This window comes from Trachurus trachurus (assembly GCF_905171665.1).
Source record: "Trachurus trachurus genome assembly, chromosome: 14".
In the NCBI taxonomy this organism is placed as follows: Eukaryota; Metazoa; Chordata; class Actinopteri; order Carangiformes; family Carangidae; genus Trachurus; species Trachurus trachurus.
In genome coordinates this window covers 14,551,633-14,566,293 of record NC_139903.1, presented here as the reverse complement: position 1 = coordinate 14,566,293, position 14,661 = coordinate 14,551,633, and the positions used below count along the sequence as shown (strand labels likewise).

The window sequence follows — 14,661 nt, the reverse complement described above, 5'->3', positions numbered from 1 at the left end:
TGAGTGTAATATATATATATATATATATATATATATATATATATAAGTGGGGGAGAGTACGGGTGTAAATTTATGTATTTGAAATATATGTAGGAAATTCAACAGGAGATTATGAGGCGGAACAAAGTACAACCCGGAACTCTTAAGCTACTGAACTTTGTTTCCTTGGGGACACATATGTACGCTGCACACAACCCGCGTTTCATATATTTGGCCAAAACAACTCCGGTGTTAAATTCAATGTTCGTGATTTTTGTCCACAAACAACCGCTTGGAGACAGTTAAAGGGTTATTTAGGTGTTTTCGCGTGTTTTGTCCCGCTCGGACAGTTTTGTGAGGATGTGTGTCCCGGTTGTGTTAGAGCCGCTCGGTGTTTGACAGACTCTGGTTACACTTCACCCACGACAACAACAACACCTGGCGTTAGCTGCTGTAGCTGAGCCCCGGTGGACGGCAGGTGATGGTCCGACCTGGGAGACGACGTTAGCGGCTTCACTTTGACACCCAAGTCCTAGTCTGACCCAGAGAGGGAGGGAGGGAGGGAGGGAGGGAGAGAGACAGAGAGGGAGAGAGAGAGACAGAGAGGGAGGGAGAGATGCCTCCCAACAAACGCCTCCAGAAGAAAACACTGAAGCTGGAGTGTGAGTGGGGCTTGTGCCAGGAGTCGTTCAGTCGGATGGAAAACTTCTGCAAGCACGCGGAGGTTCACCTCAGTGCTGTGGACATGGCGGCGCAGGAGGAGGAGGAGGAGGAGGAGGAGGACGAAGAAGCAGAAGGTGAGGAGGAGGACAGGTGTCATACTGTGTCAGACTGTGGCTGGAAAACTGTGTCTGTAGCTGGTTGACATATTCAGTCATGAGTTAGAAAAGATTTGTAGCTAAAAAATAAAATGTGGTGACTGCATGTATGTGTTTTGTCCCTGTAAAAGTGTGTGCATCTAAACATCCAAAACATTGTACATTAGACGGCTACAAGTAATTAATGACTCACATACTCTTTTTATTAATGCAAAAATGTCAGATTGAAGCTTTATTTGTTATGTTTTTGTTTTTGTTTTTGTTTTTTTTGTATTAAGTGAGGGGCAGGCAATATAAGATGTATCTTCTCCCTGCTCCTTTCCAAGTGTTGTGTTTTGGTATGTTTATTGGGAAAAGTCGTGAAATTACCTTGGCTGGAACAAAAACAAAAAGGCTTCCTGTCACATCCACTTTCCTTGTGCCCTGTGAAATAATAGATGACACTCAAGCTCCAGAATAGGATCCGCATCTTTACTAATGCAAAGTCTTTGCTTTTTGTGCCAAGTGGAGAGAAACTGTCTGTGGAGAGACTGTGGCTTCTGCTCCATGGAGGGTCCCGAGGAGCTGCGCCGACACCTGTACTTTCACTGTTACCACACGAAGCTGAAGCAGCTGGGTCAACAGGTGCTGAACGCCCAGCCAGATATCGGCAGCTGCTCCATCGGTTTCCACAACCGCAACATCATCCCTGAAATCCAAGACAATTTCGTCTGCCTGTGGGAGGAATGTGAGGTACAGTCTGAAACAGTCAACGTCAGTAAATCAGATCTCACAGCTTCAGAGCGTGCACAGCTAAGATAAAGTAAAAATGATTTCTCTGAAATGACTCACTTAACTCTGAGCTTGTGTTCTCTAGCAACCACCGTATGAAAACCCTGAGTGGTTCCACCGCCATGTGGAGATGCACAGCCTGTGCATAGATATACCTACAGGAGACTGTGAATTCCCAATACGCTGTGGATGGAAAGGTGAATATTTGAGTTTAGAAGTGTTTGATAACGGTTACACAGCAGGTTTATGATGACACAGATTTAAAAGGATAAGTCGCTTGTTCAGTACATGTTCTGCATCTGTCTCTCTCCAGACTGCGAAGCCACTGCAAAAGGGCGTCCGAAGCTGCGGGAGCATCTGCGCAGCCACACCCAGGAGAAGGTCGTGGCGTGTCCAGGCTGTGGGGGGATGTACGCCAGCAACACCAAGTTGTTTGATCACATCATACGACAAAGCGCCATGGAAGGTAACAACTTCAAATCAGAGTTGAGACATTGAGACTGTCATCATTTGCAATTTCTATAGGTTCATACTTGTTTTTTTTTTTTTTGCCTGTCTGTGCTGCAGGTCAGAGGTTTCAGTGTTCCCACTGCTCCAAACGTTTTGCAACAGAACGACTGCTGAGAGACCACATGAGGACCCACGGTCAGTCCGCTCTACTGTTGAATTGAAATGTATAGACTTAAAATAAAACAACACAGCTCAAACCCAAACTAAACAACAGTTTCAGATTGACAATTCCTGAAACCAAGTTTTGAACTGATGAATATGAGATACAAATATGAGTTATTCCACAGCGACTACGGTATATAGTCCTGTCCAAGTTTGTGTTTCTTTTTAGTTGTTTGTTTTGTTTTGTGTGCATTGTACCACTTCTGGTGTTGCTATGAAATCTTAACATGTTGAGTGTCTGCGCAGTTAGAGCATCATCAGTAAAACATTGCATCTCAACTTTCCAGACCAATTCCACTTATACTGTAGAGAAATCACTGCGAGAGACGTATGCGTTGCTACAACAACAGTGACAAGTTCTCATGTGATACAATTTAATATACAAGTGAGTGAGGGACTCCTGTTGACAACAAGCATCTCTGTGGTATAAACAGAAGCTTTAATCTGACATGTCATTTTCTTGTTGGTACAGTGAGCCACTACAAATGTCCTCTCTGTGACATGACGTGTCCAACACCGTCTTCACTGCGCAACCATATCAAGTTCCGGCACAGTAACGAGAGGCCGTACAGCTGTGAATACTGCGAGTACAGGTATCACATCCTCTGAACCTGCAGAAAAATCAATACTAGACTGTTGATACACTTTTTCATTGAAGTATTGTTGTTGGGTTTTTTTTGTCTGTGTGTTTGCAGCTGTAAGAAGCTGATTGATTTGCGCAAACATCTGGACACACACAGCATCGATCCGGGCTTCCACTGTGACGTTCCCGGCTGTGGTTTCACCTCTCGCACCCCCGGCACCATGAAGATGCACCACAAAAGAGAGCATGAGGTATCAGGTGGAACCTATTCAGACAACTGTTTGGTTTAAACTCAAAAAAAATGTTGATATCATCATTTATCTGTAATGTTTCCCTTTTTAATCAGGGGAATTTTATAGCTCGCTACAAGTGCCACGTGTGTGGTCAGTGCTTCACCAGGGGCAACAACCTGACAGTTCATCTGCACAAGAAGCATCAGTTCAAATGGCCGTCTGGACACCCCAGGTTCAGGTAGGTTTTACACCCAGGCATCCAGTAGTTTAGTTTAGTTTAGTTTATTTAGATCCCCATTAGCTTTTGCCACGCAGCAGCTATTCTTCCTGGGTTCTTTTCATCATAATAAATGACAAATACAAACCATTAACACACAACACATTAATACATAAAACAGAAAACACATACTCAATACAAAAACAAAACATCCAAGACAAACACTTAACATATGTTACCCGCTCCTACATTGAATCACTACACAACAAGAATACCAGGACCCAATTTAAAAATAGGCTACTAATGGTCAAAATTGCGAGCAAAATAATAATCTCTTAGTTTCATTTTAAAACTAACCATGTTTCTTTGTTGTATAACATAATTCGGAAGGGCATTCCACTCCTTCATAGCTCGATATAATACTGTACCTTGAGAGAGTGCCCTGGGTAAAATAAAATAACCTCCAGCAGCATGTCGAGTTGAATAAGTAGTGTGGACTTAAAGAGATAGTTAAACATTTTGGCAAATTGGCCCATTGCAATAATCCCTATAGTCTTAGCAGTAGGTACGTTACCTTTAGTCGGTGCAAGCTATTTTTAGAACGGCGGAGCAGAGCCGCGAGCTGCTCAGAGCTACACTATGGAGGCTAATGGGATTTCTTGGTTTCCCTGTGCAGGTCACAACTTGTCCACGAGAGCGTTTTGGAGTTGTTGGATTGTGTATTTGATGAGTTTGATGAGGGCAACCAAGAAATCCCATTAGCCTCCGTAGCGTAGCTCTGAGCAGCTCGCGGCTCTGCTCCGCCATTCTAAAAACAGCTTGCACCGACAATTAAAGGTATCGAACCTACTCCCAAAACTATAGGGATTATGGCAATGGGCCAATTTGCCAAAATGTTGAAATATCCCTTTAAAGCCGAGTGTGGAGTATCGTATCACTGATGATGCGTCCATCACTCTGCCAGGTACAAGGAGCATGAAGACGGCTTCTTGCGGCTGCATCTGATTCGCTACGAGAGCGTGGAACTGACGGAGCAGCTGATGAGGGAGAGACAGAGCAGGCAGACGGACGAGGACGAGGACGGCGGTCCGACTGAGGGGCAGGAGCTGGACGGAGGACCTGCAGCTGCCGCTCCTCCAGAGCTGCAGGTAGGACTGAGAGGGGTGCTGCTGGAGGAGCCGGAGGAGGAGGAGAGCGCCGAGGAGCCGACCATCAGCGCTGTGGAGGTCGGTCAGGAAGAGGGCATGCTGTACGTCCTCACTGGAGATTTGTCACAACCAGGGGAGGAATCCACCATGCTGCATCTCCAGGACACTGCTCAGCAGCAAGGGATGCAGATGGTCTGACCAGCACATAAGTCCACAGACACAGACACATTGCAAATGTATGAAAAGTCCTCTGACCCTTGAATGGACATTGATACAGAGATATAGGTTTTGGCAATAAATCAAAGAGCCTGAATGAAGGGACACTTGCAAGACTAAAAAGCCTATATTAGGTAATAACATTTTTCATGTTCTTTCTTTTGCTAATATTGAACTTGTTGAGAAGTCGTTTGCCAGTGTTTTTAAGTTATTTTCAGATCATTGTGCTACAACATCACATAGTTGGATAATAGTGCTGCACTGTCTTGTTGGTGGTCATTCTCTTTTACGCGGTAAACCTGTCCAACACATCAGCTACAACTTCTTAAAGGTTTATTTGCATAAATGTTCAGCATAATGTGTGGAGACCAGCAAAGAGGGCCGTTCTCACTGGCTTGGTTAACTATATTTTTGACACTGAATCTACAACCTAATAAACTTGTGACACAAAACGTTTGCCAAAAACTCACAATTGAAATAGTCTGGGGTTTTTTTCCCGTATTTTGATCCATAATATTTCTCTAAACAAATTATTTAGGAGAACATATTGACTTTCAGGCCGGTACATCTTTAGTATTCAGAGTCTGTACTAGCATCATGGCGCCCCCTTCTTTTTATTCGATTAAACTGTGTTATAATCAGTTTGTTATCGCCAGGAAATGTACTGGCTGGGCTCATTAGGTGTAAAGGATTATTGTAATCTCTCAAGTTTCATGCATTTGCTCAAATAGCAAAAACAGTCAGACTCACTTTTCTCTAATTTCCTAATGTATTAAAACTGAAAATGTCTATGAACGGTACATGTTTCTAGTCTACAACATTAAGGTGGGTTCCATAAGTAGATTGTCAATATATAACAAAATGAATGCATCTCATAACACAATATGATCAGTTCATCCCCTTTTGCTTTGATCGTATCAAGGCTCTGGTAATCAGATGTATTGAATCATGACAGATCTTTGCCAGAGCCGTGAGTCCAGCCACGGCGTAACTTACAGTAAGTGGAGGCATTAGCTGTGTGTAGAAGATTAGGCAGCGCTCAGAGCTTAGTTTAAGTGTTATTTACTGCTCTCTGCCGCCTCACTCAACAGTCAGGGAACTCGGCTTGACTGGGACAAGTCTAATGGCCGTGACTTTGCGAGGATGATGATGTATGCTGTGAAGTTGCTGGTCAGTTTCCAGATCCGTCTGCAGATTCTTCACAGGAACTGACTTCACCCAAAGGACGGACGCCATGAGGCTTTATCTGCTGCTGCTGCTGGTGTCGCTGTTTGAGTCTATCCAGAGAGGAGTGTCTCAGTGGCCTGAATGGATTGGAGAAGTGGAAGGTAGTGGTAAGCTCTCATATAATAACAGCATCTTATTTTTCAATAGTATTCTGCTGTTAAGTCATGGGACAGGGCTCATTGCAATGTAGGAACAATAATAATAGAGTATTTCCAGTTTGGGGCTTCAGAGTTTTATTGCTTATATGGATGTTTTTCCACTTCTGACAAGCTAATTTTTTTTTTTTCTACTGTAAGTTGAGACAGAATGGATCCCTGAGCCGGATTTCCTAGATGACACTTACTGGTCCGGGTCAGCACCTCTTTGTTTAGGCGGCTGTAAGTCTCAGCACCAGGAGCTGAAGACAGATCGCTGTGGGGACTCGAGCTGCTGCTGGATCGGCTACAAGTCCCTGTGCAGAGGTCAGACTTAGACCAGCCCACATTAACATTTCGATGATACACTTTGACTTGGAGCCACTCTGCCTGGTCAGCCTATTATGCTTTGACTTTGTGTTTCCTTTCCTGTGTGTGTCAGTGAACTGTGGGAGACCAGAGGTGGACCATAATGGCGAAGTGTACGGTAACGACTGGTGGGTGGGCTCTGTGGTGAGGTACGCCTGTCGCCCCGGCTTCACGCTGGTGGGAAATCCCACCAGGTTTTGCCAGCCTAATGGTCTCTGGACGCCCAAACCTTATTGCCTCCGTGAGTAACCACTCGCCACACATATTTCATGACCCCCCTTTTTAGCTCTTTACATGATTTGTCCCATCTGCCCTGTAGGAATGTGTCAGCGGGGAAGCATTGAAATAAGTGAGAGGGAACTTAGTGAGACCTGCAACTCCACCTGCACATCTAAGAGCTACTTCGGTCCGCCCAAACAAGGCTGCTCCCGGATAGACAACTGCAAGAAGAAGGAGACAGGCTGGAAGAGGTTCTTCTCCCAGTGTGTCCCCTGCATCTGTGACTGCGCTTTATCATGTGGTGAGTAGTTTCCTCCATACGCTCTCAGGCATAAATGAGGGACTTGTTGAAACTTATACAATATGAACATGTTGCAATGTTGTCACAGTGCAAATACACTTGAATGTAGTTAATTATTGCTTTGAACTTTGAGCATGAATTTTCTGTCCGTCTGTTTGAGGAATACAGTGTCCAAGTACATATTTGTCTTTTTGTTTTTAGCATCAGCTGGCTGAAACATGGAGACGACACCATGTTGTGACTGTACAGTGAGATAGATGAAGAGGACATACACAGACAAGCTTGTACACCACGGAGCCACACTATGGGTTCGCTGCTTCATCATGTTATATGGAGAAATGGGTGCACTAAAATCTGTATCTTTAGTCTTTAATCTGTCATACTGAAGCCAACCACTCCGTGCAGGATTTTACGTCATGACAAGAAGATTTCAGTTCCCAAAGGTTCACATCCATATGAGCATGTGGTGAATTATGAACAAAGCAGAACTAAACTGAACTAATCTGTGTGATGTAGAGTGGGTGAGAGGGTCAGACAAAAAAAAGTGAGATGAATTGTACTCATTCAAAACAGTCTTTAAGAGGTTGTGTCAGATTTGGGTCAAATAATTATTTGAAATACTTCAAATAAATAAAAAAAGAAAATACCTGAAGTGCCAAGTGGTGAGTTCTGTTTTTAGTAAAACCCCACTTTGGGAGGATGAATTATTGTTCACAGGACAGGATTTAGGAGCTCAGACATCATACCCTAATTGGCCAATGCCCTATTATACAGTATATATCACATATATTATGTATTACTAAATATAAGATAATTAAACATACTAAATTTAACATGGCATTGGAACAACGTGTCTTTAAAGATGTTTGTTTTGTTAAGAGAAAGGTAGAAATAAAGGTAAAGATAAGGAGAGAGGCCAGTGAAAGCAAGAGATTAGCGTCTCTGGCTCATCGCTCCTCCTCTCTGTCCATCTGTCCTGGAAGGAGCTGAAACCTTAATCTTGTTGCAAAGGGAGGAGCTTTGGTCAGGGAGTTGAGGGGTCAACAGGAGGAGTTAACACTGAGAGTGTTGTTGCCCTCATTATCAAATTATTCTCATAAGTAGTACACGCTTCAATATCTGAATCATTTATTTTGAAGAAAATGGCACAAAATTATTTTTGCTGTAAAATAAAATCTTCATTTTTTATGTAGATGCACTGTGTAAATGTGAATGATGTCTGCTGCAAAGGAATAAAAAGAACAACAACAAAAAAACGCAGGCCAATTTGAAGTCAAACGACCCCCAGAGACATAGATTGAACAAAAGTATAAAAGTGATCACATACTTTAAAAATATAATTTTCTAAAATGTGTAGATTGTTATTCTCTCCTCCAGCTCTCTCTTGATTTCTGGCGCAGTTAGAAACATTTAGAGTGTAGCAGCCTCTTTATTATAACACACTTAAGTTGTCATAAGCCACTAATAACAGTTATGATAATATAGAATTCGGGTCACTTCATCACATATACATCTCTCCTCCAATTGTTATTCAGCCTTGCTTTACTTAAACTGTTCAGGTTTAGTCATATTTCTTCTGATATTGCTCCAATAAGTCTTGTATATGCCATACCCATTTAAAAAGATTTAACTTTCTGTTAGATGACATTGCTCCTGACAGCCACTAGATGCTGCTGTTTTGTTTATTCTGACGTGCAGCAGGTTCCTGCATTTCGCACCACTTTTACATTTTATAAGAAACTGGAAATCCAGACACAGAAATAGGAGCAAAAATGAAATGTAAAACAAAATTAGCTTTTCGTCCACATCTGACTCCAGAGTCCTGCTGCAAAACAGTGCAGCTCTTCAGTGTTGGTCCCAGGTGCTGAACCTGAGGACGATGTGTTCACCTGCTGTCGGTCTGTAGCAGCCGACTCCTGGGAAATGTACAAAGTCAAGATCAGACATATTAATGATATGGTAGTTCACATATATAGGCTACAGAGATTCTGTGCTCATCAGTTGATAGAATAGAAATTATAGCAGTGAGACAGGAGGAATTATCTGTGTAGCATCTTTTTCTCCCCCAATAACAAAAGAAGCTTTTATTATATTACAAAATAACAGATTGTAATTATGTTGTAGCCCTGCCTGCTCCAAATATAAAAGACAGATATACAGTAACGTTTATCAAAACTGAACTATTTGAAAAAATAATCACATCCTGCGGCAATAAGTGAAAAGATAACTGATTCTCCTGCCTCATTACAGCTCATTAAGTCTTCCTCAGATGTGTTGTATCTGAACTCTGGGGAGGACACTCACCCACATCCAGCTTGACGTACTCTCCCGAGCTTTCCGACAGGATCTCCCAGTACGTCTGCTCGCTGCCAGCCACTCCATTCACACTCTCCAAAAACAGGCCAAAGTTCGGGTCCTCCTTCACCGTGAACCTGGTGGTAACACCCACAGAGTCAGGACATGAGTCTGCAGTCTCTTTAAGAGTGGAAATGGGTCAGGACGAGCTTAAATATGTAGGAGAGAAACAGCCGAGCCACCTTTGAGAATAAAAGGATGCTACGCAGAGAGATTAAAGGAGATGTCATGGATGGTCTTACTTGAAGTCCTGCTGTGTTTCTTGCAGTCGCCTCAGAGCGCCCAGCAGCACTCCTCCCTCCACCACAGAGCTGGAATAGGACTCGGGAGTCATGTTAGACAGGTCATTCTCCACAGACAGCCTGATAGGAAGAGACGCTGGAGCAGCACACCATATTATATTCAGTTACAGTGATGCTTCACATAGAAATTAGTCATTCAAGATGATATTTCTGACTTTTACTTTAAATTCACCTTTGTTTGCGAGAGTTCCTTGTGTCAGAAACAGAAGTAAACCCACAGAGAGGAGGGTGGTTATGCTGGCAGCCATCCTGTGTGATCTTTTCCCTCAGATGTGCGTCTAATGGCACAGCAGCTCAGAACTTATAACAGGCCAAACCCTCATTTGTGAGCACACTCCAGCCCCAGAATGCCTTTATTGATGCTGTCACCAAGTAATCTTGCAGAGACATCTTTGTCGCACAAAGGCTGAAACTAAACCCTCCACAAGTGTTTGCTCTCAACCCACTCATGTCAGTCGTTATTAATGTGCACTTTATGAATTAACACTGTTCCCTCTTGATTAAATTTACGATCCTGTACTTGATTAATGATCTGCTTTTGTCTTTGTTTCTCAAAAGGCTCAATAGGAATTGTTGGTTGTCCTTCAGATTATTTATGCACACATGACATTGTTGTATAGCAAATGGAGGAAAGGTCATTCCTCTTTCCTCCAGGTAAATATTACATTATGCAATCAGGATTTGGCCTTTGAAGTAGAATTACAGACTCAAGTAGCACCTGATGTGTCCCTTATGGCAGCCTCATCAATCAAGCTTGGAAAATGGCCATGCAGCACATTTACTGGAGCCTGTGACCAGAGCACCTTTCTTTATATGATACTGACCTGTCGTAATCAGACCAAGGCTGCACTAGAAAAAAAAAAAAACAGACAGCAACAGAAAGTGTCTGTAGGAACATGGTCCTGGTGGGTTTGCCTATAGCCTATAACATTAAGCATGATAAGGAGGCACAGAGAAGGAGACGGCTTGCTGGGCTGAAATTGCTGGTGAAGCTCAGTGGAAGCTCATTTTAAATTGGTCTGATTAAGAGTCAGGTGCGATTGGCCAAAAATGGTTTTGATTTCCTCTCAGGGGTGATGTAAGACATGTAGGGCCCGCTTGAACGCGAGTAACCCCGGCTGTTTTACCGAAAATAACCCGGGCACTGCAGCATCAGCACCAGGCAGCTGCGCAGGTGCGGCCTTTAAAGAGACAGAGGCGCCTGAATTTCACCAAAACCATCCTAAGGCTATGTTTACACCGACTGTCACTGACAGCCGTGGAGCTAAGTTTATCATCTGCAACAGTGCTGTGAGGCAAGATTAGGAATCAAAAATAATAATAATAATCTTATTCACATAAGGTCTTTATTCTCATTTCACTGGATTATTCATATTCCTCTTATTTCCCCCGAGTCAACATCCCAAAGTAGTCCCAGAATAGGAAGTGGAATGCTTTAAAATGTTTAAATTGGCGTCTCAGAGGCTAATTCAATGAACCAGGCTCTGCAGTCAATCTGATCTGAATAAATTTAATTAACTTTGAAGTAATTCCAACTTTAAGGTCAGTGCTCCAGCCTTAAGTCACCTTAATATCCTTAAAATGCGCCTACAGGGACCCAAAATGTGTCTTATCAACTAATGTCCTGCCGCCTTGGCTTATATTCTATTTTTAGGTTGTTTTTCTTTTTTCTCTCTCTTTTTGTGTCAGTGAGACTTGAATCATCCTAAAGCATGAGATCAGACTGGGGATTACAATCAAGAACAAAACAATATATTTTTTTCCACCAGTAGAGAGGATCCTGCCAGCAACGCCCTGTATCCCAGACCGGCGTGCGTACCACAGACGCACTAACCGGCGAGGAGGATAACAGCGGCTGCTACATCGAGCTGCTGATGCTGATGCTGATGCTGCTGCTGAAGCATCTGCAGCACCGGTGGCTGTTTTCGTTTCAATCCAGATGTCATAGACTGGAGAGATTGTCATCAACGCCACTGAATGATGAGCAGGATGCGTGTGAGTATCTCGGTACGAGTTCGGGACGGGTGGATTTGACCAGAGGGGTGATCCTGCCGAGGAAAAAAAACATGACAGACATCCTGTTCCCCTGACGATTCTCTGGGATGCAGTCATAGTTTGAGGCCGGACATGATTTTAATCTCAGGAGTTGCTGTAGTGGATGCGGGATGATGTGCGCCGCACCCCGAGAGATACTGATCAGGAGAACACAGCCCGGTCCTTAAACGCCTCACAACCTATCTGGATTTTTTTTTTTTTTTCTTCCGTGGACGGTGGTGCACAGAGAACATCTTGTTGTTGTGTTTTTTTGTTTTTTTTTCTCAGCTTGCTGACTGTTTTCTTTTGGAGGAGGCGGGGGGAGGACCTTCAAATGTGGAGGAATTGCGCTGTTTTGTCTGAGAGGATCCAATAAGCACTGTTGCTCACACACCCAGAGAGGAGATCCAGGGCTGAGCTGCTCACCTGGCCGTTTCTACACACACAAATAAGTATGTTCAGTGCATGCGTGCGTGCGTGCGTGTGTGCGTGTGCATGTGCATGTGCATGTGCAATGCAACACACTGTGTAGGACTGATGGTGAAGCCACAGTAACTAAAGATGTCCACAGCAGGTTCATCTTTTGACTCATCTACCTTGGAGAAGTCACCTGTTCTCACTGCTCTGCCTAAGATGTGTCTCGTGTTTTCACCCTCATCAGTTTGTTGGTAACAGGTGCTTTTTTGGGGGGGGGGGGGGGGGGGTCAAGAGCCTTGCTCAACAATGCAGAGCACAGGATCAGCTCACAACTGTGGAGCTGTAGAGATACATTTAATAACCATATTTCATCCCCGCAGGAGACTTTTACTGTGACCGTGTGCATGGGCTCACGCGTCCTGGCTTTTGGGCCGCACATTACAGAACATGGAGGCCTTCATCTGACTGAGAGACCATTTAAGTCTGTCAGTGTTTTATGGAGCTTATGTGCAGGCTGGTAATGGAAATTCACTAATGGCAGGATGATCAATAGATGCCATGGTTAATTTTCTTCACTCGTCCTCCTCACATAAGGATATTTCATTACTCATACAGTAGGTCATGGAGAGGGGAGAGCTGGAGACTGCAAGCTATTACATGGCAGCAGTAGATGATAACAGTGATTATGTGTACACACATATACATTTCATTAAGGAGACTCCTGATGCTCCGTTCTCTATTTTAGTCTCTGTTTTAGATTTGATTTCCTCCTAAACGGTCTTTCTCAACTCCATGCCTCCGATGTGTGTGGTATCTGTTTCATATTTGTCAGCATTTACTACAGAGTCTTATTTCTGACATGAATGGTGTATATTCACAACTTTGCAGGAGATGGCAGGGTGGATGAGATGTAAATACAGTATGTCACAACAGAAGCCTCAGTAATTCTCTCCTCACCCAAACAGACATTGTTTTTGTGAGTATATCTGTTCGTCACCATGTGTCACCATACGTGTAGTCTCTCCAAGTCTTTCCTTAAAGGTGCATATTGGTGATGAGGCTATGATGCCAATATCAGACATAAAATCAATTTGTTTCATATGTCATATTCAGTTGCATTCAACATACCCACCTTATACAGCCAAAGTGTTGTTATAGCTAAGTTAGCTTAGCTGTTGACAAACTCATAGCACAGGAATATGAAGTTACTGGGTTAATGTGACACGGCTGGTCGAGGTTACTTAAAATATCATATTGTGTCTGTAAAATGGCTGAACAAACATACTGCCTACATATGTTTGTCATTTTTTAATCAGTCAAAATTTAAATGAATACTAATATATCATCCCACAAGTGGGAACATCCGCACACTGAGTTATGAGGATCTTTAGTTTATTTCAGAGCAACGCATTTCACTTGTGGCTTCTTCAGGCTCCTAATATATCATTATAGGATATTTAAAAACATAATTGACTTGAAGCATATCTTTGCATTATATTTTATGTTAAGTATCTGGAAATGACCTATGACCTAGAGTCTGCTTGTTGGAAAGGAACCTCATCAATGCACTTACTTGTCCAGGAAATTGATTCATTAAACTACAGTTTCCACATTAGTGGGAAAAACAATATTAATTTTTCAACTCCAGAGCTTAAATGTATAGTCATTCATAAAGGATGACATTCATATTTTCATTCAGATATTTTTTTCTAATATCATCTTTATATATTATAATGGTTTTAACCACTATCAACAACAATTATCTTCATTATTAAACAACAGTTTATAAAATCATTATGTTGCTTTGGTGAAATATTGTTCACAGCACTGACCACCAGTAAATCTTTGACTGATAATTTCATAGCTGATGTATTCATGGATTGAATATTCTACAGTTGGCAAATTGATTAACTTTTGAAAAGTAATTTGAATAATGCCTTGGTTCCTCTTAATTAATTCAATCTAGCACAGAAGTGCTTTGTGTTAAATAATCATTGACTTTTACCTGATAATGAAATAACAGTAACATGATTTGAACGTCTTGATGTCTTCAGTGACACTGATATCAGGGAAACAATGTGTCGTCTCAATTTCAGATCATTGGAAAACTAATGTATCAGCAGCCACTACATGGTTTAACATTCACTTCAGACAGCCCGTCTTTTCTAGCAGGAAATTCATGTGAATCAGCAGTATGAGGGTGCTGCAGGACTGAAACCAGATCCCAACTCCTCACACTCAGAATCTCATTCCCCTCAAGCAGCCGGTCCATAAAATAAACTGTAATCAGATCATGTGCAGCACCTAGTTTTAAGATGATGTCTGCAGTCGTCCTAAAATCACTCCCACAATGCACCTATGTGTCCACACATCTGCTGCAGTCAGCCAAGTGAGAAAAAACATTAAAATGACTGAAAAGTAATCAGTCAAATGTTTATTGTGTTTAATGCTACTGTTGGACTGTTGGTTTCACTTCATCAGGTTTATTGCAAGGTCCATGACTCTGATATCATCTCTCAATAAATATCTGGGGCTCTTGGAAGTCTGTTTTGCTGATTTTGTTTTTAATCTTTTTTGTAATTCATTAATTCAGAGTCCCATCAGCCTATTCTGTTGCTTCAGCTCAGTTTGAGTTATGTCTTGTTTTTGTTGTGCAGCCTTTCAGA

The 14,661-nt window shown here is 42.5% G+C and overlaps 1 protein-coding gene across 1 annotated transcript; it reads left to right on the top strand.

Moving 5' to 3' along the window:
- Positions 1-189: 189 nt before the first annotated feature.
- Positions 190-4,986, top strand: hinfp (histone H4 transcription factor). Its single transcript, XM_083986669.1, has 9 exons — positions 190-776; positions 1,303-1,529; positions 1,654-1,765; positions 1,882-2,034; positions 2,136-2,213; positions 2,713-2,833; positions 2,936-3,074; positions 3,170-3,294; positions 4,238-4,986. The coding sequence occupies exons 1-9, from the start codon at positions 596-598 to the stop codon at positions 4,617-4,619; spliced, it is 1,518 nt and encodes a 505-aa protein (XP_083842795.1). The 5' UTR covers positions 190-595; the 3' UTR covers positions 4,620-4,986.
- Positions 4,987-14,661: the final 9,675 nt, after the last annotated feature.